The sequence below is a fragment of the Cygnus olor genome, chromosome 1 (assembly GCF_009769625.2).
Source record: "Cygnus olor isolate bCygOlo1 chromosome 1, bCygOlo1.pri.v2, whole genome shotgun sequence".
Lineage (NCBI taxonomy): Eukaryota > Metazoa > Chordata > Aves > Anseriformes > Anatidae > Cygnus > Cygnus olor.
In genome coordinates, this window is record NC_049169.1 from 93,373,001 (window position 1) to 93,396,015 (window position 23,015).

At 38.2% G+C, this 23,015-nt stretch overlaps 1 protein-coding gene across 1 annotated transcript in view; it reads left to right on the forward strand.

Annotated features, from left to right (window-relative positions):
* LOC121075988 (ABI family member 3 binding protein) overlaps positions 1–22,022 on the forward strand; it is a 151,478-nt gene extending 129,456 nt beyond the window's left edge. The window contains 6 exon segments of the mRNA XM_040569840.1: positions 265–376; positions 11,994–12,073; positions 13,617–13,646; positions 14,657–14,818; positions 18,675–18,788; positions 20,769–22,022. Coding sequence (XP_040425774.1) covers positions 265–376; positions 11,994–12,073; positions 13,617–13,646; positions 14,657–14,818; positions 18,675–18,788; positions 20,769–20,884 — 614 coding nt within the window. The 3' untranslated portion in view covers positions 20,885–22,022.
* The last annotated feature ends 993 nt before the right edge of the window (positions 22,023–23,015 follow it).

The window sequence follows — 23,015 nt, forward strand, 5'->3', positions numbered from 1 at the left end:
CAGAGGTGAGATATCGAGTATCCTCTGTCCCATAACTGAATCATGAGAAAAGATGAGAGGCCAGGCACTCAGCAATCTGTAATTGGAACACTAAGGAGTTTTTCTAACCATTTTAGAATACTAACATCCAGACTTGTTCATGAGATGTCTGTACAGCCTGTTAGACAGTAGGAGTAGAAATCAGATGAGACAAAGGGAGAGCAATGAAGAAGCTCAAGGGAGAGCTGTTATTTAAACACATTTCTCTTTCCTGTATTTTTCTAGAGTATGAAGTTGTGTCAACTGAAAATGGAGCAAGTGATGGTGAAAAGGAGAAGTCGATTATCACTACAAATCAAACCCATTCTACAGTGGAAAACCTAAAACCTGACACAAGGTAATTAAATAAAATGATTTTCTAAGTTTCTTCAACTAATTTAGTCTGTCAGCTGTCTGCCACTTGAAATGCTAATATATTCAAATATATATACATATATACACATATATATTTAAAAGCAGTTACTTCAAATAAATATATATATATAATATTTATATATTCACATGTACATATGTAAGACCAAATTGGTTTTACTTGTGCTCTGATAGGAAAAAGGCATGTTTTGGTTTTACTTTCTTTTAAGTGAACAGATAAGATAGATCTGAGGAAACTTTACGAAATTTCCAAGAACACATATGTGGTCTGGACAGATTGCAAAAAAAAAAAAAAAAGGAAAAAAATGCTTTTTTTTTTTTAATCTCTTGATAAATTTAGCAGACAAAGAAACAAGACAAACGTAAGAAATATTATCCTGATGTGTCAGATCAAGATTTATATGTACAGTCCTCTCTCTCTGAGATTTAAGGATACTCAGCACAGCAGATACAGGCTCCTTGGCTATGTAGATGTATGCATTCAATTACTGGAATGCAAGTTAGGCCACTGTACGAAGCCTGACCTTTATATAGTACCGTGAAGAGGAAAGACACATTGGGCCAATTTTCTTTCAGGACATAAAAACAGCTGGCAAGTTAAAAATGGGTCAGTGACTTCCAGTTGATGGCATGCATCTTGGGCAACTAGGCCAAATAAGCATTATAATTCAGTTTTAAAAAAATCTCATAAATATATATATATAAATTCTTCTTTCTTCATGATAAGATTCAGAGCAGTGAGAAAAAAAAAAAAGGCACTGTCCTGTGTTTTGAATTACTTATTGATTGCATCAGAAAGTTAGTGAATGACAAGTTTCTTTTGCCCTGTAAGACCATTTGGCTTTGGTAACCGGATTTTCCATTTCAGATAGCCTGCCCTTTTCTACTACTATCTTTAAATTGGTAACACAGCACAAAATTCTTTGTAGAACCCCTCATGAATCTTAACTTCTAGGCAGTATGTGGATTAATCTGAGGCATAAGTTCTTAACTTTTACCTACTTGTGAGCAGCAGCTTCTCAAGGGAGGAATAAGGAACTGTTGCAGAAAGTGGAGGGGGAAGGGAAATGGAAAAGAAAGGCTAAGCAAATTGGGATACCCAAAAAGAACTTCTCTAAGAGACTCCAAAACACAAAAGATGGGCTAGAACTGCTGTGTATTGCATAATGATCATCTCTGTTATCTTCTAAAGGCACATTGGTTGTGAAAGAGTGAACTGCAGATGTGTCATGACGTGTCAGTTATGATACACTAGCAATACAACTGATGCTGGTGACCAAGCATCAGTCTAGTAAATCTTGTCAGCTGAGGAGGCTTAGAAGAGACAGCAAAACAACAGGTTTTTGGAGTAGCAGCTGAAGAAAGGCAGTGGGCGCTGTTTGTTTTCTTTTCTGTTTCTATTTTTTTTAGGATCTGCTTTGAAATGATGCAGTTGCATCCTTGAAAACAAGTGTGAGTTGTTATTGAGACTGTCCTCCATTACACATTCAAATTGGTTGTGTCACATTTGGTGACAAAAATTAGATGGACTGATTAAGAGTAAAAAAGACATAGAAGCAATGTGAAGTCCTGGATGCTGAGAATAATGTCCAGGTGGCTAAAAGAGGAAAGCATTTTTAGACTGCTGCTTTTTAAGAAAGGAAGCAAGGTGGAGACAGGCAGACCCACCTGAAACCGTTGGAAAGGTCATAAGAAAGACAGGAGTTATGGGAAGCAGATAAAATAGTTTTTGGCTTTAATTTGTAACACTTCTGTCAGTCTTATGAGAGGACTTTTGGGTTTTGGTGATCAACAGCAGACCAGAGACCATGGACAAAAGTTGTCTTTTGGAGTGTGGATTTTGTTAAAACAAGCTAGATACGAAATCAACACTAACTGGTAGATGATGACTTAGGACATAAAGGGATAAATTTTCCTTGGTGGGGTGATGGCTGTAATCCCTACTCCCCTAGCACCAGAAAGGAAGGACCCTGAAAGTCTTTCTGGATTCAGGAGGCTATCATCTGAAATTGAAAAGGTTTGATATGAATTGCAATGGTGTCCCTTCGGTCCCACAGGATTTCAAGGAGGCAAAGTCCTCAGAGAGGCTTTGTTTGATTAAACTCTCATTTCAGAATGTGTTTCCTAATTTTGAGAATGTCTTGAAAGCTTTGGCAGAAACACAAGAAATTGTTACTGTTGCCATTTGAATCCAGGCTTGTTGGCCATTAATTTCAGGGAAAGTAGGAAAGGGATTGAAGACAACTGGCATCATGTAGACAGTTTTAGTGTTGCAAGGAAAGACAAATGTCTATAATAAAGATCTCCTAGCTGTCATGAGCTCACTGCTCACTAGATGAAGTAAATGGACCAGTGGATAAAACTGACTTGAAAATATGAGGAAGAGAGACAGTGAAATACATCTGAATAAATTAATTGAGCTCCCAAAATGTCTGAAAATTCATCAAGTAATACATTAAATCTGGGAAGCAGATTTTTCCGTAACTAGCCTTAAAGGAAAGAGCTGTAGAAGAGGTAGAGCTGGAAATGAAACTTGGAAGAGAAAAAGAAATCCCTCTTGCAAAGGACCAACATTTACAACACTACCAGAAAGTATATGGAAAGAGATGATCAGTAGCAGAAGGTGGATCAGCTGGGAAAGAACCTCTTGGCCCTGAAATGCTTTGGAGAAGCTGACAAGCTGAATTTGAGATGCTAGTTTTCCAACTTTTCTGAAGCCATCAGTGATGCTGTGTGAATCCCATATGCTGCTCTAAAGGTTCAATGCCTCCAGAGTTGAAGAAAGTTCAGGATGGATCTAATCCAGGCAGATCTAAATGAAGATTTTCAAAAACAATAATCATGACTGTGGATAACATATCTCAGTCTCTATGGGTAAATTTGAATGTGAAAGCTCTACAGCAGCAGAATTACAGTTCAAGCCTGTAATTCTCCAGGTGTTTACTCTTTAGGAGCAGTACATAACAAAGAAGGTTTGCAGCCCCATCGCCCAAGATCTGTTGTCCTGTTGAGGTAAAATAGGTAGGAAGGATATTCAGTGCCTGGCCAGAAACTAAAGAATTAAATGCCCACATCTAGGAGGAGTGAAGCAAGACAAACAACTCTCCCGTGTGAAGTGGGCAGAGCAAGCATCAGGAAAAAGCTAGGTCAATCTGTGCCTGCAGATCATGCTGTTTGCTTCCTTTTCTCTTTTACGTTATTCTTTCAAAACGATCATACTGCTATACCTCTGGAAAGTTCTGCAGTAAGCCAGATACCCCTCCTCCTTTAGAGAAGGCACAATTTAAAGATGAGGAGCTGATGGCCAGACTTGGAATATTTAAGAAATTTGGGCTGTGTTAGGAAGACATTCTCAATGAGAGACTGTGAGAGTCTCTCTTGAAAAAATGCATGTGTGACTGCAGCTGTCCAGAAAAAATATATTGGCCAAAAGAGAAGAGGAGTTCTGATTTCCAGTACTGTTATCAGGTATTTGTTTTTCACAAATTCAGGCCGTGATAATAAGGAAATGAAGAACCTTCATAGGCATACAACAACTTGTGAGGGTTACTTTTAAACAAAAGTTTTATACATTAGGGCAGTCTGTCATCTCATTTGTTTGTCTTGTAATACATAAGCCAGCTTTATGCCTTCTTGGTGACTTGATTGCAAGACATCTAGAATCTGAGATGAGAGAAGAACTTGAAAATCTGTCAATGTGAGGACAGACACTCTTTAAATAAATCTGGGGAGTCATCTGCTTTCCAACAAAAGTGCTTGGTATTTAAAAAAAAAAAAATTATACAAACCCCTATACAATTTGATTTTTTGAAACACTAAGATTCCTGCACCTTTTGCCAAAGAAAAAGGGTGTTATATCCATTCCATCATGTCATAGTGAGGCACACTTGACAGTGGCCCTTATTTAAAGTAGTACTTGTCCTGTAAGTAAAATAGGACATCTTTTTCACCTGGAGATTTGTCAAACATAGTGTTTTCAGTATTTCACTATCCTATCTTAGAAAACTTCTGTTAGTTTTAGCAACATGGAAAGTACTAATCATGATATCCATTATTTGGTTGGTCAGAGTTTTGAAACTGCTGCTGTTCCTGGCACTAAGCAGTTACCTGGCTCCAGATACTCTGGATTTACATTTCTGTTTAGTTTTATCAAGTATTTTGCTTCTGATATTCACTTCTACCTGAAATCTCTCAAACCATGTTGTATGGTTACATTATACAAGCTAGATAACTATATACACTTCTTATACAGATAGTTATATCCAATTAGCTGGTGCTTGAAGAGGAAACCTTTCTCTTGTTTATTAATGTCTTCTGCTGAATTGTTTCTGTTATAGATGTCCTTCTGTGAGCTATTAATCACATATACACTGTTGTTGATTTATAAGTTTGTATTGCCGTTAGCTTTTATTATCCTTCATATTCTTCAGGAATTTTAGAGTAGATTCAGGTCATATTTGAGTCCAACCTCCATTCAGTATCACACTTACTCCAATTTTTCTACAGCTTTTACTATATTTTTATTCCCTACTTTGTCCTTCTTGTTAAATGTGTGAAATAGCCAAAGTCCATTCATCCTCCTTTCTTCTAGTTAGGCTGAATCAAGTACTGAGTTACTCAATTTTTACTCCGTCATTCAAGCAGTGAGCGTCTATGTGCTTGTTGATGAACCCTGGGCAACCTAATTTAAGTTGGTCCTGTTGTGAAAAGGGGCCTGGATCAGATGACTTCCAGAGGTCCCTTCCAATCTAAATTATTATATGGTTTTATCTTATGTGGGTAGTTTCCGATCTTGTTAACCTCAACTTTGCCCATTTTCTTTAATGCAGGCTGAGGTATTTTTGTAAGTTAATGCAAATATCATTCATTTCTTAGCAAAGAAAAATCAGAGAAAAGTATAAACTACCTGTCAGCTTAATTTTTGTCTTCCACATGGAAATTTCAAGTTTTTCATGTTGAGAGCAACTCTCACAGTGTTTTGAGAAATGTACCATCTACTCTATTTGGAAAACGGTCAAAACTAAAACACAAGACTGATCTTTTTGGTCAAAGCAATTACAGTCTAGCTTCCAAGCAGTTGTTTTAGGAGTGAGCTCTGTAATGTTCCATCTAACCTGTCATACAGGTCTCTTGTTTTTGAGTTTTTTTGATGGGGCTGTTCCCACAGGAATGCCTATTTTCATTGGCATACCCCAAACTCCATTCTTTGTGCTCTTTATATATTCTTAGCTTTGAACTAAAAACTGCCCTCAAAGAAAGAAAGTGTTGCAGTAACTTCTCCTATGATAATAGTCATGCAAGATCTGCCGTATGTGAATCTGTCAAAGTAAAGTTGTTATTCAGAGCTTTCCACACTTCTCTCCCTGAGGTGCTTGCTTGTAATAAACCTGGAGAAGCCTGATATAGAAAGGGGCTTACTGTGATTATTGTTTCCTTCATTCTGTCTCCTGTGTAGTAATAATGGTGTTCATCTGCATCTTCTCCTTCATTAAGATTAGTTTCACTGTCCCATAGCTTTTTTCATGAACCTTTCCTAGCCTAGAATGTTAAATACAGATGTTCTTTTTGGTGTTTTTTTTTTGGTTTTGTTTTTGTTTTGCATCCAATTCGCTTTTCCCATTTCCAAAAGAATTTTAGGGTTTTTTTTGTTTGTTTGCTTTGTTTTTTAATAGTTTTAGAGTTTCTGACTTCTTAAAATTGATTTATTTTTCTAAGTCTCCCAATCATCTGATATAGTATCATTTTTACTTTGGTATTTCTGCTGGTTCTTCTGCCAAAATATGTAGTCCCTGTATCCCTGCTCTATCTTGAAATATTTTTAAATTAGTTGTGTATTTCCTCTTTCTTTCTGGTGGTTTGTTTAAGGGCAATTAAGTTCATAGAACATACCACTAGTGTCCAGGAAACTTTGCAACACTATTTTCTATACAAGCCTTCAAAAAAGAGTCTGAATGTTGTTGAAAACAGTTCTCATGCATGTTTGTTTTGGCAGTAATTGGAAGGTAATAAAGGAAAATATGAAGGCTGCAGTTCTGCTGTATTAGTCAGAGATATGCCAAATGTCCCTCAGAAAATTCAGGTAGTCATTAAAATAGGGGATGTGTCTGTCCCACTAGTCTACTGGTGAAAAATTTATAATCAAAAAAAGTATTAAGAATAATCAAAAAGCCTGTGATGCTTGCATTTCACAGATACGTAAAGCTTCCTTTTAGGTTCTGATCCTTTGCCTAATTGGTGATTTCAAATATACTTTTCACATTTAAAAAGGTGCTTAAAAGGTGCTTAAAAGCACATTTGAAGTAGTCTCTTTGGACTTTTGCTTCAGATTGTGCCCCAAGGTAGAGTATGTTTCCAGCCATGAATAATCTTGAGGATTAAAAATAGCAGGAAATGCGAAAACAGAATAAAACTAATAATCATTATAATTTTAAACACACACAAAAACACCAATCAATTAAAACAAACAAACAAAACTGTAAAGTAAAGGTGAGATGTGTAGGATATATGCACATACCAAACTGTTTTTATGACGTGGTAGGTGGTTTCCTTCAAAAGTTTATTTCGTATTTCTTTAAGGTATGAAACAAAAAAGAGAATGCTGTTATAATACATTCAGAGACCATACCAAGTCTTCAAATCTCTACTGAATAATACAATCATAGGATGGTTTGGGCATCCACAGCTTCTCTGGGCAGTCTGTTTCAGTGCCTCACCATAGCAAAGAATTTCCTCCTAACATCTAATCTAAATCTCCCCTCTTTTAGTTTAAAGCCATTACCCCTTGTCTGATCACTACACTCCGTGATAAAAGAGTCCCTCCCCTTCTTTCCTGTAGGTCCCCTTTAAATATTGGAAGGCCCCTATAAGGTTTCCCCAGAGTCTTCTCTCCTGTAGGCTAAATAACCCCAGCTGGAAGCTTTTTATAAATTTATAGGCATTAATTCATATGTACCTACTCATGTCATTATTACCACTATCAAGTATTGTTTGGTATTGCAGTTAGTACCAAAATGTGTGCTAACCACATATAAGAGAAAAATCTCCTGATGCAGATAGCTTAGATTTTGGTAACAGCAAGAGTCAAGAGATAAGAACTACAGTGAAAGATACAATGATGTTAGGATAGGACTATGAAGATTACAGAAAAATGCTGGATTTTTTGGTACTCTATTGCAAGGCTTACAGGCTTTTGTAATAAACTGTTGTTGACTCCAGGGTTCACATGTAAGCACTGCCCATTTCTTTTGGCTCTTCTTCCAACCTAATTAGGAGAAGGACTCCTCAAACAAGCTCAGCGCTATTTATTTATTTATTAAGAAAATATTTCCTTGTCTTATGCCTAGTTTTGTTTGCTCTGTGTGATCATGCTGTTATTCAAGCACACTCTGCATAGACAGAAGCTCAATACATTGGGGCAGTCTTGCATGATTGTCATTTAACCACCGGCATCTCCCCAACTATTGATCTGATGTCCCAGGACTGTACTCAGTTCCTCTAGTCCTCAGTATTATGATGAAAGACTTTCTTCAGCTGTTTTCAGTGCTGCAGTCTTCCATCTTCTCCTTTTGCATGACTTGAGAAGTGCAGGAACAGTTACCTCTGCCAAAGTTCCATGTGGAATAGTGATTTCCTATGGCGGAAAAATATGCTCTGCATAGTAATTACTGTTAAGTCAAGTCCATTTAATCTGCACAATGACTTCTATTGTCTTTGCAGTATGGGGAATTTGGGAGGCCTAGTCCTCTCCCAAGTGTGTAGGATGACAGTCTTAAGGAGCACAGAGGTGTGAGAAATGTTTAATTGCTTACTTATATTGGGTAGCAGAGCTTTTGGCATCGTGGGTGCACAGATAGAAGGATGGAATATAGGCTGCAGTTTCTCATGAATATCAAGTCTAGCTATGATGTAGACATGGGATAATCATTATATAGCTTTCCTATTTCCCTTTATTAACTTTGCCCTACATACTTTCTTGAACCTCTAGGCAATTTTCCCCTCCCTTTTAGCTTGTGTTGGAAGTATGTAAAATTGCAGCAAGTACCCTTATTTTTACACCATTTTCCTTCTATTTTCATTGAATCATAGAACTGTTTGGGTTGGAAGGGACCTTAAAGACCATCCAGTTCTAACCCCCCTGCCATGGGCATGGACACCTTCCACCAGACCAGGTTGCCCAAATCCCAATTCCAGGGATTGTGCATCCATCCACAGCTTCTCTGGGCAACCTGTTCAAGAGCCTCACTGCCCTCATAGTGAAGAAATTCTTCCTAACATCTATTCTGTATCTCCCCTCTTTTAGTTTAAAGCCATTATCCCTTGTTCTGACACTACACTTCCTGAAGAGTCCCTCTTCAGCTTTTCAGATCTTCCACCTGGCACACAAAATGGAAGACTTCATACGGTTTTCTTTGAAGAGAGCCACACCATGGTTTTAAAATTAGTCAGATCTATAAAGTCTGTCACACCATGAACACAGTCTAACTTCACCTTCCTCTACCTTTCAGGACTCAGTCAACTAGTTTTTTCTTTTCATCTTCAAAAGTGGTCGTTTCTAGTTTTTGTACTGTTCCAGCCACCACTACTGTTTCAGGAGCGAGTGTGGCAGAGGAAAAGGAGGCTGTAATGCTTGGGTACCTGTGAAAACACTTATCACAAAACTGGTGAATTGTATATATTTTAGTTTCAAAACTTGCTTTTTAATGTTATTAGGAAGCTCTCCTAACTGATGTTTTTAGGAAAAAACAGGAAAAAAGGTCCATCCATTAAACTCATTGTTGGACATTCCTTTATTACTTTCCCCTTTTCCAGTTTTCTTTCTATTTACATGGGCTGAAATCTAAAGATTTTAGTTCTTTATTTAAATTTTGCCATAGCTTTCCTGTTGTGGTTTGACCTTTTGCGGAGATCTTAGACCACAGTTTGAAATCCTAGACCACAGTTTGAAAAGCACTGTTTGGAAAATATTTAGACTTCAGTTTTGTTTTGGTCTTTTTATGGAGTTAAAGAATTGATGGGTCCAAGTTCATGGATTTCAGTTTTTTGGAACAGGACTGTTTCCAGTGAAGTATGTTACTTAGTGCAACTCCAAGCAGGACATATCAGCTCCTGAGGACAATATATTGGTTCAAAAATCAGCAAAATAGCTTAATTTGTTTCAAAATTCTCCACCGTCTTTTCCAGATCCTGATTTTATGGATGGTAGAGGAATATAACTTGTAAAACCCTTATATATTTAGGTGAGATCCAGATTTGGCATCTGTAGATCTTTAGTTCACACTTGCTGCATCATTACCTTCCAGATCCCTGCTGCTGCCCAGTCCAGTTCCATAAAAGCATGGCACCTGCTCAGTTTTTGTCCTTTCCTTGTAGCCATTGCTGTGGAATTAAAAAATTAAAAAAATCCAACTCTACATCAGGAATCCTAGGCAAAAATATCTCTTTCGATTTCATATGAAGTGGCATAAAGATATTACTATCATCTATAAAATTAGACCATAAATGCCCATAATAGCAGTAGAACATACCATACTAAGCTATCAGTGATCAAAGTTCAATCAGTGACCTAGATGCAGTATTCTGCTGTGATGGAAGCAAAAGAACTTCTCTGGAGACTTACATCTGAAGGTATGCATTAAATTGTACATTATCCAAAATGCATCTTCTAGCTATTACTTTAGAACACCCAATATATTACTGAGTCTTCATCATTGATTATTCAGAAGGAATCTCCAATTGCTGTGCTACAGTTCTCTGAGCAGCAACCTTTCCTGCTAGATGACAATATTTGACCAAAAAAGTTGGGGTTTTCCCCTTAAAAAAATAAAAGAAAACCCTAGAAATAAAGGCAATTGCTTCTGTAAGCAATTTCTAAGTTTGTCTTAGACATGCTGCAGATGGAAAACAGTTACTCGGTACTGCACAGTTAGTCCACGGAGGTTAATTAGTGAGCTGTCAGGTTTTGTAGGAGCCAAGAAGAAATGAGAAGTAATCTAGAGTTTGGATTGAATATTCTGTCTCTTGTACGGATTTGTAAATGGAGTTTTACCATTAACCGTGCAAAGAGTGCTAGGTTTCTTTCTTTAATGAAATTTGCTGTTTGGAAACAATCTTAGCAGTACATTAAAATGCTGTGTTACAGCCTTGACCTACCATGTTGTCACTAATAAGTGATCCTTCACGAGTCGAGAGCTGAGGATTTAATTGCCAACTTCAGGGATTCTCATTTTGTTCAGTTTTCAGTCTCTAAGTTAGGGTCCATATTCCAGCACTACAGTCCTTTTGACTCGTGTCCTCTGTATCTCTAGCTGATGAAATATTGTAGAGGTTTACCTTGCGTGCACCCAGAGCATATGACAAATATTTGTGGCTGGTATTTGTAGGGCGGATTATTGCTTCTGACTGGTGGGAAAAGCATGAAGAGGGTGTTGTTGACTGGGTGTTGACATGCTACTGATGAGGGTGCTTTGGCAGGGAAGGCACTGCGGCTCCTACAGGTAGGCACAGGCACAGGTGAGAAACTGAGCTGTTGCTGAGCAGTGAGCAATTCCCAGGTGCTGCCAACCTGGAGCCAGGAGAGTAGAAAAGCAGCTTTGCTGAGATGGCGTGTGCTGGGAGGTAGGAAATAAGTGTGTGTTCCTAGCTCTGCTGTTGATGTGAGATTGTAGCCATACCCAGCCTCCCCCCTTGTAACTCTCTTTCCTGCCCCATGGGGCTGTTGTCTTCTGTGCAATGTTTGTAAGTTTGCAGCTATTTTCCAATACCTGTTTACCTACAGCATCTAACTGAACATCCAAGTTTCAGCTGAGCTGCCAAGTTAGAAACAATGTTGTCTTGCCTGTCAACATTAAGCAAGTGCGAGGGGTGGGAGAGCCTTGAGCAGAGGAATTTGGCTTGGATTTCTTTTTTTTCAATCTTATTCAGTTTTCCTTGCACTTAAATGGTTCCCAACTGAGTTGTGAGGAGGAGAGATAATGAGATAATTGCAGCATAGACTGATGTTGTGAGATAATAAGGTGAAAAGATAAGGTGACAGTATCTTTTAATTGCTTCATATATTCGCTGTTAACATATATTCAAGCAATTGGAGCCTTGCCTTGGCTGAGCTTCTGTCCCAGAAGACATGCTTTGCATTTCACCACTGGCTCACTCTGTCACTGTTGGTGGGCCTAGGAGGTACTACATTGGAAGTTTGTGTTCTTGTGATTGAAAAATGTGCAAATAAATAGTGTGCTTTACTCAATCTCTCCTTATCAGTTTTTTTCCAACCTCACCTGAACTGCTCCCTTTGCCAGAACTGAAACTGCATGTGTGAGAGGCGATGGACTTAAACTAGTGGTGCATTAATTCAAACATTAATAGTGTGTGAGCAAAGAATTTGCAAAAGGGTTGGTAAGTTACATGTTCAGAGAGGTCTTGTACAGATAGGATGAAGAATGTCTCAGTGTTTTCAGAGCAACAAACAAGCCCTTTTGGTTCTCCTCCACGAGGAGTAGCACCAAGGTGTGTGTTGGCAGTTTGCTTGCTCTGGACTCCAAAAGAATGCTTGGTTTGCAAAATTTTCTTTTTTTTTTTTTATTCTCCAGTTATGAATTCCATGTGAAACCTAAAAACCCGCTTGGTGAAGGTCCAAGTAGCAATGTTGTGTCTTTCAGTACGGAATCAGGTAAGAACTTCCAAAAGTCTGCTGACTGTGATTTACAGTGGCTCTTGTATCCATGTTTGTGGACCAACTTTAATTGGTCTTAACTTGCTTCATTTTGTATGCCTGATCTTGCTGTTGGAGATCTTTTCAATCTCCAGATAGTTTGTTGTTTGTTTGTTTGTTTTTGTTTTTGTTTTTACTACTCAGCCTGTTACATTAATGGCTGGAAGGTCAGCCTGAGATCACAGCTCCATTGTGTGAGGGTGTAAGATGGCCAGACTGCAGGAAAAAAGGCAGGAGCACAGAGAGTCTGGCATTCCCTATGAAGAAATTAACTTTATCCTTAAAGAAAGCCCTTTCATTTAGGATTCATATTTCTGACCTTTTTATGTCTATCAAACTCGTTAATATGTTCTGGATAGGAAACATAAAGTTTTTCTGGGGGCTGGTATGTTTGTAAGCACTTTTTCTACTTGTACAAAAAAGCTGTTTGTAATAGTACTGTCTTTAGACTGAAAAGAGGATTGAGAAATAGTAGCTGGAAAAGTTGATGTCCTGGTATGGCTTCATCCATCCTTCTTACTCTCCTGTGAAACTGTTAAAGAGGTATTTACGAGTCCATTTTGACCATTGGTTGGTTCCCGATCTTAAGTCCTAGCTGACTCAAAGGTGAGAATCAGAGAATGCCTGTGCTGTGTTTGAGTTCACAGTGAGGCTAACTGGCTAACTACATTCGACTTAATGACTCTGTACAAACCAGGTATCTTCTTTTGTGTAGAAGTGTTTATTATTTGATAGCACTTAAGGACCCTATTCAACACCAAATGGGTGTAGCCTGCTTAAAATGACTTTGTTGATCTGCATTTTGAGCCAGGTGTAATAATATAATAGTCCTGATCTAGTGCTCAGTCACTGATGGATGGATGAGAGTTTTGGCTGAGCAAGGGATTAGACAGGGAGGAGTTCAGATGAAGCCACACATATTGAAAAACTGTGAATACACTCTTTGTAACCTGGATTGTTAAACTTGAAACAATGTTTATGCCAAGTGCAATTTTCATTAATGACAAGGCTTACGTTCTGTCTCCTATTTAGCTTGGCCAAATTAAGCAGTCAGATTTATTTTTTCTTAATTGCACACATCAATTTCTCACTTTTGGGATTTCTAACCAAGTTTTGTGTAGCAAGCATTACAGAAGTGTCCTTTTTTTTTTCCCCCAGGTTTTTGACAGTGTAATTTAAAAAAGGTGGGGGGTTGCAAAGGCAATGGAATTGGGTTTTACTGGCAACTGATTTAAACTTCTGTCTTTACTAGAACCCAGTTTGAATCCAGGGTCCCAAAAGTAACATTTTTAAAAGCTCGTTGATGCTGTAGTTTCACACCATAACACAAGAAATTACTTTTTTTAATTTGATACAAAAGTGAACTTTGCTTCCAAAACACTGTGTTTCACAAATTACAGCTGACATCAACTGTAGAAAAGTACTTACCAATGCTTTTCCATTGGAGTATTGGGAAAGTTAATTTTATGGTGTCTGATTGAATGTTTGTTTCTTTCCACAGCGGACCCAAGAGTGAGTGAGCCAATTTCAAGTAAGATTATTATGTATATTATAATGTCCTCTGATCAGATTTTTTTCAGAAATAAAATAGCATAATTTTAATGGTGGGATTCTGTACTGCACCAGTTAAATGAACTGTGGAATCAAACAGCCTTTACACATGATTTCCTTCTTTCCACCCATATTTCTTGTAAGGAATCCATGCTAGGCTACTTGTTTACCTGAGCAGAATGCAATCAATGTGATGTGGTTCTCCCATGGCAGCTGGGATGGCTTCAAACCAATGTACACAAATGAGACAAGGACAGCCTCATATTTTCTGTCTTGTTTTTAAGTCAAAAGAAAGCTGTGCAAAATGAATAAGCTATTTCACACTTTTTAAGTGAGTTACAGAACACAACTCAGAGGATACTATTTATCTGCCATTGTGTTTTAGAAAAAAAAAATCTGCTTCTGAAGGCTTGATCCAGCTCTGTTTTAGGCCACTTACAAGGCTCTTGCTGTCTTTGGTAGGAGGTAGACTGAGCTTTTGAAGAATAGCTGAGATCCATTCAAGCAAAGTGGTCTGCTTTTTGCATTTGTAGAGGACTCGACAAAAAAACTGAGACCCCATTTATTTCCACATAATTCATGGCACTTAATTTTTATGTAAGTTTTTAATCACATATGGTTTGCTGCAAGTTGATTGTCCTGTCTTGAATCCACTGAGAAACAGTGACTGTATCACATAACTTTGTAAATGAACGTTTTGCCCACACACATTGTCCCCCTAAGAAAGTAAGAGTGAGCTTATTCCAAACTGGCTCCACTGACACACAGAGCAGAAGCAGTTCACTACATCAATCACATCTGCACACTCCAATGCTTCCTTGAAATACCTTTCATGTTCAAAATGCAGCTGACTGATTCTGAACTATTGATATATTTATATTTCATGGTGCATTCTGCTGCATGGAGGTTTCTAATTCTATTTATTTGAATGTATTTGTTGTAAATAATTTTATATGCATCGTCATACTTCAGCTTCTTCCTTTCTTGCAGTGGGAAAGGACGCTATCTGGACTGAAATCCCATTCAATTCTGACACCTATTCAGAATGCAAAGGGAAACAGTATGTAAAGAGGACTTGGTATAAGAAGTTTGTAGGTGTGCAGCTGTGTAACTCCTTGAGGTACAAGATATACCTCAGCGATTCACTTACAGGTAAGAGAGATTCATGTCAGTGTTGTCCACATTTTATACTCCTCAAAAATATCATGGCTGCCAGAACTAAGAGGCTTATTAACAAGATGAGCTCTGCTGAAGTGTGATCAAGTATGTTTAATCTAATCACTAGACAGATAAGTCATAAATATTAGTCTGCTTGTGCTCAGTAGTCATTGACATGTTTGCTACTGAATTTTCAGACTCAAGAGTTACTTCTGTATGGTCATCGTCTGATCTGTTGGTATCCTGGGGGATCATACAAAAAAAACGGTAAAGATCAGATGTCTGCCAGTCAATAGCTTATATTGTAAAGGTGCCACATCTGTATTTAAAACATAGCCTGGGATAGTTCCTAATAGAGGATTAGCACCTAAATTTAGACTAGGATTAGAGCTCAGTCATTCCCATCCCATTTGGTAAACATCTGGTTATTCTATTACTGTGGGGTTTATAAATACCTGACTACAACCCTAGTGAACAGGTTTTACTCACCTGCTTTGACATTCTTGTTTCCTTTTCACATTCCCCATTTCTGTTCATGATCTTGTTTTGTCTTCCTCCTTTTTCTTACATTTTACTGTTCTGTGTCTTAAGATCATTAGAGAATGATGTGTTTAAGACTGGAATCAAGTGACACATGCTGTGTCTAAGCTGGGGAAGAAGCCTGTAAAAGTATTGTTTTTCAGTTAATTGATAGTTAAGCAGAACTTTGCATCTCACATAGATTGTAAATGCTATATTTAGAAATATTTTAACTTCTCATAATCCCTCCGAAGTTCCTGGCTTCCTTCAGTATGAGGTCTTTTATCAGAGCTGCACTGACAATTCTATTACCATGGCGTTAGTGCAGCATCCAGAGCACAGAGGGTGTAATACAGCTGTGTATGGGAAATGTCTTTGAGTGAAAGTTAGGTAGTATGTTCATCCCATTGTATTGAATTAACTAGGAGAGACTGTGACTGAAAGAATCAGCTTTCATAAACCAAAGCTGCCCCAGCCCAGAGCACAGCACCTCACAGGAGCAGGGCTCAGTGGTCTCTGTGTGTGGTAGCATGGAGTGAAAAGAGAACAGGGGGACTGCAGGACAGCCCATGCCAACAGAACCGTAAGCTGCCTGGCCTTGCATCCACCACCATTCCCCCATGAGCAGACAAGGAAGGAAAGCCCTATCCTTAATAGTAAGTATAGTACCTCATATATAAATAATATCTTGGCAATTATGTGAATAAGAAAGATAGTTTTGAGCAGAGGTATCATTCATTCAGCTGGTGCTGTACTTAAGCAGCTGTGATCAAATGACAAAAGCTGGCAATGAGGCATAGCGTATCACAAAACTAGCCAGTACAGGAAATAGCAGTGCTAATCTAGCAGGACTAGACTTCAGCTCTAAATCAAGTGAATTAACACCACAATGAAAGCTACTTCAATCTTGGAGTGAAAGCTTAATATAGCAGGAGCCCATTTTCCTGTTTTTGTTAGATTGTTTTTGTTCTTGCTGGAAGGGTGGTGATTTAACTTGGCTGGGGAAGATCATGGTAGCCACATTGTATTCATTATACTTGCTAAACCTGGTTCTTGCACTTGAATTCTTACAACCAGTGCTGACCAGTTGTCGCAATATTGGAAGGAACTGAAATGCTTATGTAGGAGGAACGTGGTTCTATGACTCCCCCCCGCCCCCCCGCCTTCTTCCTAAGTGAGGCTGTCATGGCACAGGCCTCTAGATTAGAGTGGGAAAATATCCAATCTGAAGCCAAACTCTGTTCTCAAGTGTTTCACTGTCATACCTTGTCTCGTGGAGACCTGCAGAAGAGTGTCTGCTACTGCTAGCCAGCTCGGCAACATGCCAGTAGCAAAGGGCTATGCTGAGGTCTTAGTTCCACGTTACACTGAAAATAGCTTCTAAAGTTTTACTATTTAAGCAGCATAATGATCTTGAAATTTGGGTGCAGTGTAGATGTGCTGTTGTATAAGGCAGCCAACAACAAGGTGTCTCTGCATGCTTGTTTTTAGGATAAAACTTCTATTCTTGCAGAATTCACAATGTATAAAATAAGAACGGTATCTAATTTTCTTAAGACGATCCATAAAGGAACGCTGAAAACAAACATTTCACTTTATGCCAGAATTGCTATTCCCAAAAGAAGATGAATCTAGTAATTTGCTAGTTAACATGTTAAGTGTGTTCCTTTATTGTGGAAAGAATTGTACAATAAGGATTTAATAGTCACTGAGATTGCTGATAAGTTCTGCATAGCTATTGCTTGAATTATACATAGGGTATGCTATGGTCCAGAAGACTGTGTGTACATCTAAAAGATACTGTTCCTGCGTTAGCCATAAAAATATCTGTTTTCTTCTGTCTCTGGTGAAGAAAAACTGATCTACATTACAAATGCCAGGATCATTCTATAAACCAGCATCTACTGCTGACCTCATTTAACAGTTCTCCAGAGCAGTCACAATAAGCATGCCAGAAAATCAGCCCACCTAAAAGAAAAAAGAAAAAGAAAAAAGTATTTATTGAGCAGAGGAAAAAAATAAATTCTATGTGTGACCTTCAACAGCCATGGGGAAAAAAAAAAGAGAGAACAAACAAACAAACAACAAAAAAAAAACATGCAGTTTTGGCAGCTTCAATGTTCTTAATTTCAGTTCACAAATTTACCAGGAGTAACTCCCTCTGACCAGTTCTTGTACGGAAAAAAATGTTCCTGCAGCCAAAGCTAGACAGTAATAAATAATTTTCTAAAGCTAGACCAGAACTGCATGGACAGAGACCATCAACGAGGTAAGAATTTTTGGCAAAATATTGATCAGACCACAAAAACATGAGAGAGTGTTTATTGATAGGCTGCTGTTCTATTAATTGAACTTTAGGGAGTAGTATAAGCTACCTCACCATCTGTCAAACAGCCAGATTGGCACAGATTCAGGGCTACAGGAGACCCAACATCTAGTGAGTAACTAGACGTTCTGCTTAGCTTATGCCTAAATACTGAGTCTTTTTCTAAATAATTCCCACCTCTCCTTGGAACCTCACAACCCAAGGTTGGATGTACTAAGAAGTGCTGTGAAAGGAGGTTAGAAAAAATGGTGAGTTTATCTGAAAACATTTCCTGCCAGAGCCTGGGAAGAGAAGATGGCATGCTTTTCTCCATCTTCTGAGCTGAATTTTGCTAATTTACTGTTTGCAAATCATACCAGTAAGGAAAAATCATGCTCTGTCAAAACTGCTCCACTGTGAGTCCTCTTATCAAAAGGCTATGGACAACCCATAATGTCAGCACACACTGCATTTGGCACTTGACACTTCATTTTCTACTCAGTTGCAGTCAAGGGTCCTGTTAAGCAATCCTGCAAGGGAACATATGGGCACGCTTCGTGTTCTGGATAAGCAGTTGTTACACTATGGTCATATATTGGTTAGTTAAAAGGTATCACTTATATGTTGGTATGTATTAAGAGATGGTCTATAAAGACATCTTTGAAAATACTGGGGGCTTTCTGACAGGGAACCAAACCTGTCTCCCATTAAAATTGCTAGCAAAACTCACCTCATTTTTGATACAGTCAGGATGAGGTTCTGGGTAATAACAGGACTTACATATGAAAAATAAGGAAGGGAAATATGCATCCAGGCATAGGTTTTGGCAGCGTGGGGTGCTTTTGTCAACAGCCATGAGCGCTGTACTTGCACTTAATGCTCAAATTACAGCTACAGATCCTGAGAGGTAAAGAATTGTAGCGTTTGCCTTGGCTTCCCACAGAGCTAAGTGTACAGACCTCTGGTGGTTTTAGCCCTCACTAAACTGCATTTGGATTTGTAACTTTGCTGCTCCTTTGCTTTCAGGAAAATTTTATAACATAGGAGACCAGAGGGGCCATGGAGAAGATCACTGCCAATTTGTAGACTCGTTCTTAGATGGAAGGACAGGACAGCAAGAAGATCTACCAGTCAAAGATGGTAATTCCTTAAGAACGTCTCTGCAGCAAACCTTGGCAATTCCTTTGTTTGTCAGTTTTTTTCCTGCCAGTGAAATCAGGGCCCACCGCTGGGGTGGGCAATGGAGAGGGACTACCAGCTCTGCAGGCAGAAGGGAGTCAAGAAGATTTTGAAGATGAGCAAATGTCTTATTAAAAGAATGTTACGGCTCAGGTTCCATTTGGTAGTAAACAGCCTCTCCTGTTTAAAACATTCCAACGGATTATTCATATTCACATTTGGTATTACATATTTAAACCCAAGCACAAATTTGAGTTTGCAGAGAGGCATGTTAGGTTCAAACTAGCAAGGTTGATTTAAAATGCCATAAATCATCAGTTCAGCATTAAACAGCTGTGTTTAGTGCTAATGAGAAACTAAAAAGTTATTACTGGAAAATATAATTCATGCTGCAGCAAGTCTGAATACTCTAATTCAGACTGGGTGCACAGAGTTCCAGTCTAGTCTAAGTGGACAGGGGAGATGTCCTAAATGCAGCCATGACCTGCCTGGTTCTTTTTTCACATGTTGCTTAAGCTCCTTGAGTGTAAGCAACTTGTACTTCTGCCAGCTGAACCTCCGTCTTGCTTGTTTGCAGCATCCCTGGTGTGATTTATTCCATTCCCTTGTAAGAACATGGGCAGTACTGGTGGAGGTGTGCATGCTGAATGTGTAATGGAATGTTTTGATGAGAAAAATATCAGAGTAGTTTTCAATACAGTGTCAGTGTGATGACCAAAACTTCACAGATGTAGTGCTTCATTTATAAAACATCTTACAGTAGTATATAAATGCATTGTGGTAGGTGTGGTAGATTAAACTGAAGTACCTAAATTTTTTACAAGTTTTTCAGAAAACAGGTAAAGAATCTGAAAAGTATTTTTGTATGTTTTAAAAAAGATTTTATAAATAGAAAAAAAGCTCTCTATGCCATAAGCTTACAAGACACACACAAAGCCAATTTGTTTTCAGTTACTGGATCTAATTGACTAGATGCATGAGATACGTTCATTTTTAGTTTAAAAAGCAAAAGAAAAACTTAAAAAAACAAAAACCAACAAAACAATCAAACAAAGGCACACACCCAAAACAAACCTGTAGCTTGTATTTCTAGTAAATGAACCAAACATAGGAAAGAACAGACATACTGTCCATTGCTGCTCAGTTCTTCCCTGGTTGTGGCAAGCCGATTCAAACCAGGATTAATTTCATTTATGTTCAACCTGAAATGCAGGGAGGGAATCATGGCTGTTGTGGTGTATTATTCGCAGAAACGATTATTTTGGGTGTATGTTAGCATGTGCCAGCATCTGCGTGCACATTTGCATGTGTTAGCCACTTGCACGCTTCTGATGGTCAGGTTGGATACAGCGCTAATTGCTCGCTTAGTTTTTTTTAACTTCACATTAATTGTTTGAATGGGAAGTGTGTATGTTGTCACAAAATAGATTTAAAGCAGAGGTTTGATCTTTCACCTGGGATATAGGGAAGATCGTGTGAAATAGCCCTGACTCAAGTTATTTAGGTTCACTGCAGTGTTAATGCTGCTGCAGGGGGGGGGCTATTGAATCATAGGGCCTTTGCAAGAAGCAGCAGCCTTGTGTTGAGAGAAGGCCCCGCAGCACCACAGGTGGGCAGGGGTGGCAGAGGGCATTTGCCTCTCCTGACGGCACCACCCGGGGGTGAGGTGCTGAGAAAAGAAGGCTCAAGGGTGCCAGGTTTTCACCTCGGCCCTACTCTGGGCTGCAGTGGTCCCAGGCACTTCTGAGGGCGGTAGACAAACCACAGTTGTTTCGGACTGCTCATTAGTGTCAGGGCTGCAAGTAACCCTAGCTGTGGCAGATGGGCTAACAGCCTAGTGACTCTAACCATTAATTGAATTTTATGCAAACCCAACAGGGAAATCAAAAGAATGTACTCTTTTATGGTTTCATGCAAACAAAACTCTGTTCTCTGTTCTAGGATTTTTCAGGGCAGTTCGTCAGGAACCTGTCAAATTTGGAAAAATAGGCGGGGAGACTCGCATTAACTATGTTCGCTGGTACGAGTGTGGAACATCAATACCTGGGAAATGGTAGACGTGACGTGAACCTGGTGAAAAGACCCAGCACTAACAATCCCTCCAACTGCCCAACCCAGCTCAAAGATGGAAATGTATGGTATGCCTGTCACTTAAACAAGTTTGCTGATGTGTAAGGTTTATACAAGTCTAATGCCAATACTGCATTAATTGTGTAATAGCATAGGCTGCTTACTGTAGTTATTCAGTTTTACAAATTTTAGATTTAAAAAAAAAAAAAAGAAGGCTAGGGACATGGTGTAGGATAATGTGTAGGGAAGCTGGCTCCCTATTCTTGAGGTATGGTTTATATGGTATTTTAAAAGATACAGTGTGTATATTATTTATCACAATGTTGTAATAAATGTTTAAGGCACAGTTATGGTAAAGTTGGTCATGGAATGCAGTGTGTGTCAGTTTTTAAATATTCACTGGTCTTATTATAATGTAAGTGCTATAAGCTATCTGTCCAGATAAATCTGTAATGTTTCCCTCTTTGTAAATTATAGAAAAGACCCTACAATTTTTAATATCCTGCAACCAGTAAACTTGAAGCGCTTTCTCCTTACATGTACAAACAGTTTATACTCGTGCCTAAACACTGAAGCAGGTTTATAGTACGTGCAGCTTTAAACAATCAGGTTAGTATTTTTTTTCCGTATTTTTTTCCATATTTGTTTTCAAATGCAAGCTTCACCTCCAGCAAAACAGTATGATCAGCCTATGACTAAGGAGTTAGAACTGTTACCCAATAACTTGGCAGTGGTTTGCTTTACTCTAATTAAAGCAGACAGGTACATACATGCACTGAATAATAATAATAAAAAAATAATAATAATTAAACTGGACTCCATTGCCATGGCTTTTCATGAAAATGTAAGTTTTCAGAGAAACTTCATGGTTCAAAAACCGAGTGTATGTATAGTGCAAGGAGGGTTTAGAAAGATAAGTGAAATGGAAAAAAATAAGCTAGTCATAACAGCATAATCAGGTTTATTAAAAAAAAAAATGCTTTAAAACATTGTTTGTTGGGGACAAACGGGAAATAGTGATATCTAAACTTTTAAAAGTGCTTTACAGCAGTTAGAACCTCTCCCAAAGCTATTGTTGTACTGCTTGAACATTTATGAACTAAATAAAGAGATGTAGTTTTTTTTAAAAAGTGTTATTCATTACATTATTAACGTACTGAAAAAAAAATATGAACAGGAACACACAGATATATATAAGTAGAAATAGTCATTTATAGAAAATGCCTTATAAAGTACATTGCAGGTACACTGTACGCCTAATAAAATATTTTTTAATCAAGTGTTTTTCATTGTTTTACATGAAAGCAAGTATTAGTTTCTGTGGCAACTGTTGTTATTACAGGAAGCAGTTCATTCTAGAACAGGACCTTATTAAATAGTTTGATGAGCACCTGAAGTGTTAGGTCTGACAAGCACCACCAGCAGTAATTACACATTACAGCTTACTGGATAAATCCGTGCCTGATATGAAAGCAACAGTATTTAAGAACGTTGAAGGTAGGAATGGTTTTACTCACTTTATTTCCTAATTTGTCTTTATGGGAGTTCAAGCAGTGTGATCCAGTTCATTTTTTTGTTCCCTACTCTTTAGTTTTATGTATTCCTAGAATCCATAAGATGGAAAATAGTTCTAAGAGAATGTTTTGCCCATTGCTGTTTGTTGAATTTTTTACAGCTCTTCATCTGCCTTTTCTTGGCGTAACATTCAGTCACTAGCATTGCGCTCCCAGGTTTTTCTGGGTGGCAAAGAACTTGTGCTAAGTTGTTCCTTTTTGAGAGTTCTTCATTTAAAATATGGATTTGGCTTAATCTTTCAAGTAGTAAACCAGTTCTTCCCCCTGCCCTTGTTAAAGTGAAAGTGGTAAGAGGTTAGTTCTAAGATTTTATATATTAGTTCTTATTCATTTAGTAAAAGAGTTACTTGGCAATTAAGTAATAATAGTAGTGCAAAAACATCTACTACTGCACAGTCTCTGCAAATGCAATCTATTCACATTTCTCCATTTACTCACCTAAAAATCTGTCTCTTGACTTACAGACCTGAGCACCACTGATCTTTTCCTACGTAAGTGGGCACGCTAGGTGTGCAGTTGTCTTAACGTAGTTTTCTTGTTCTGT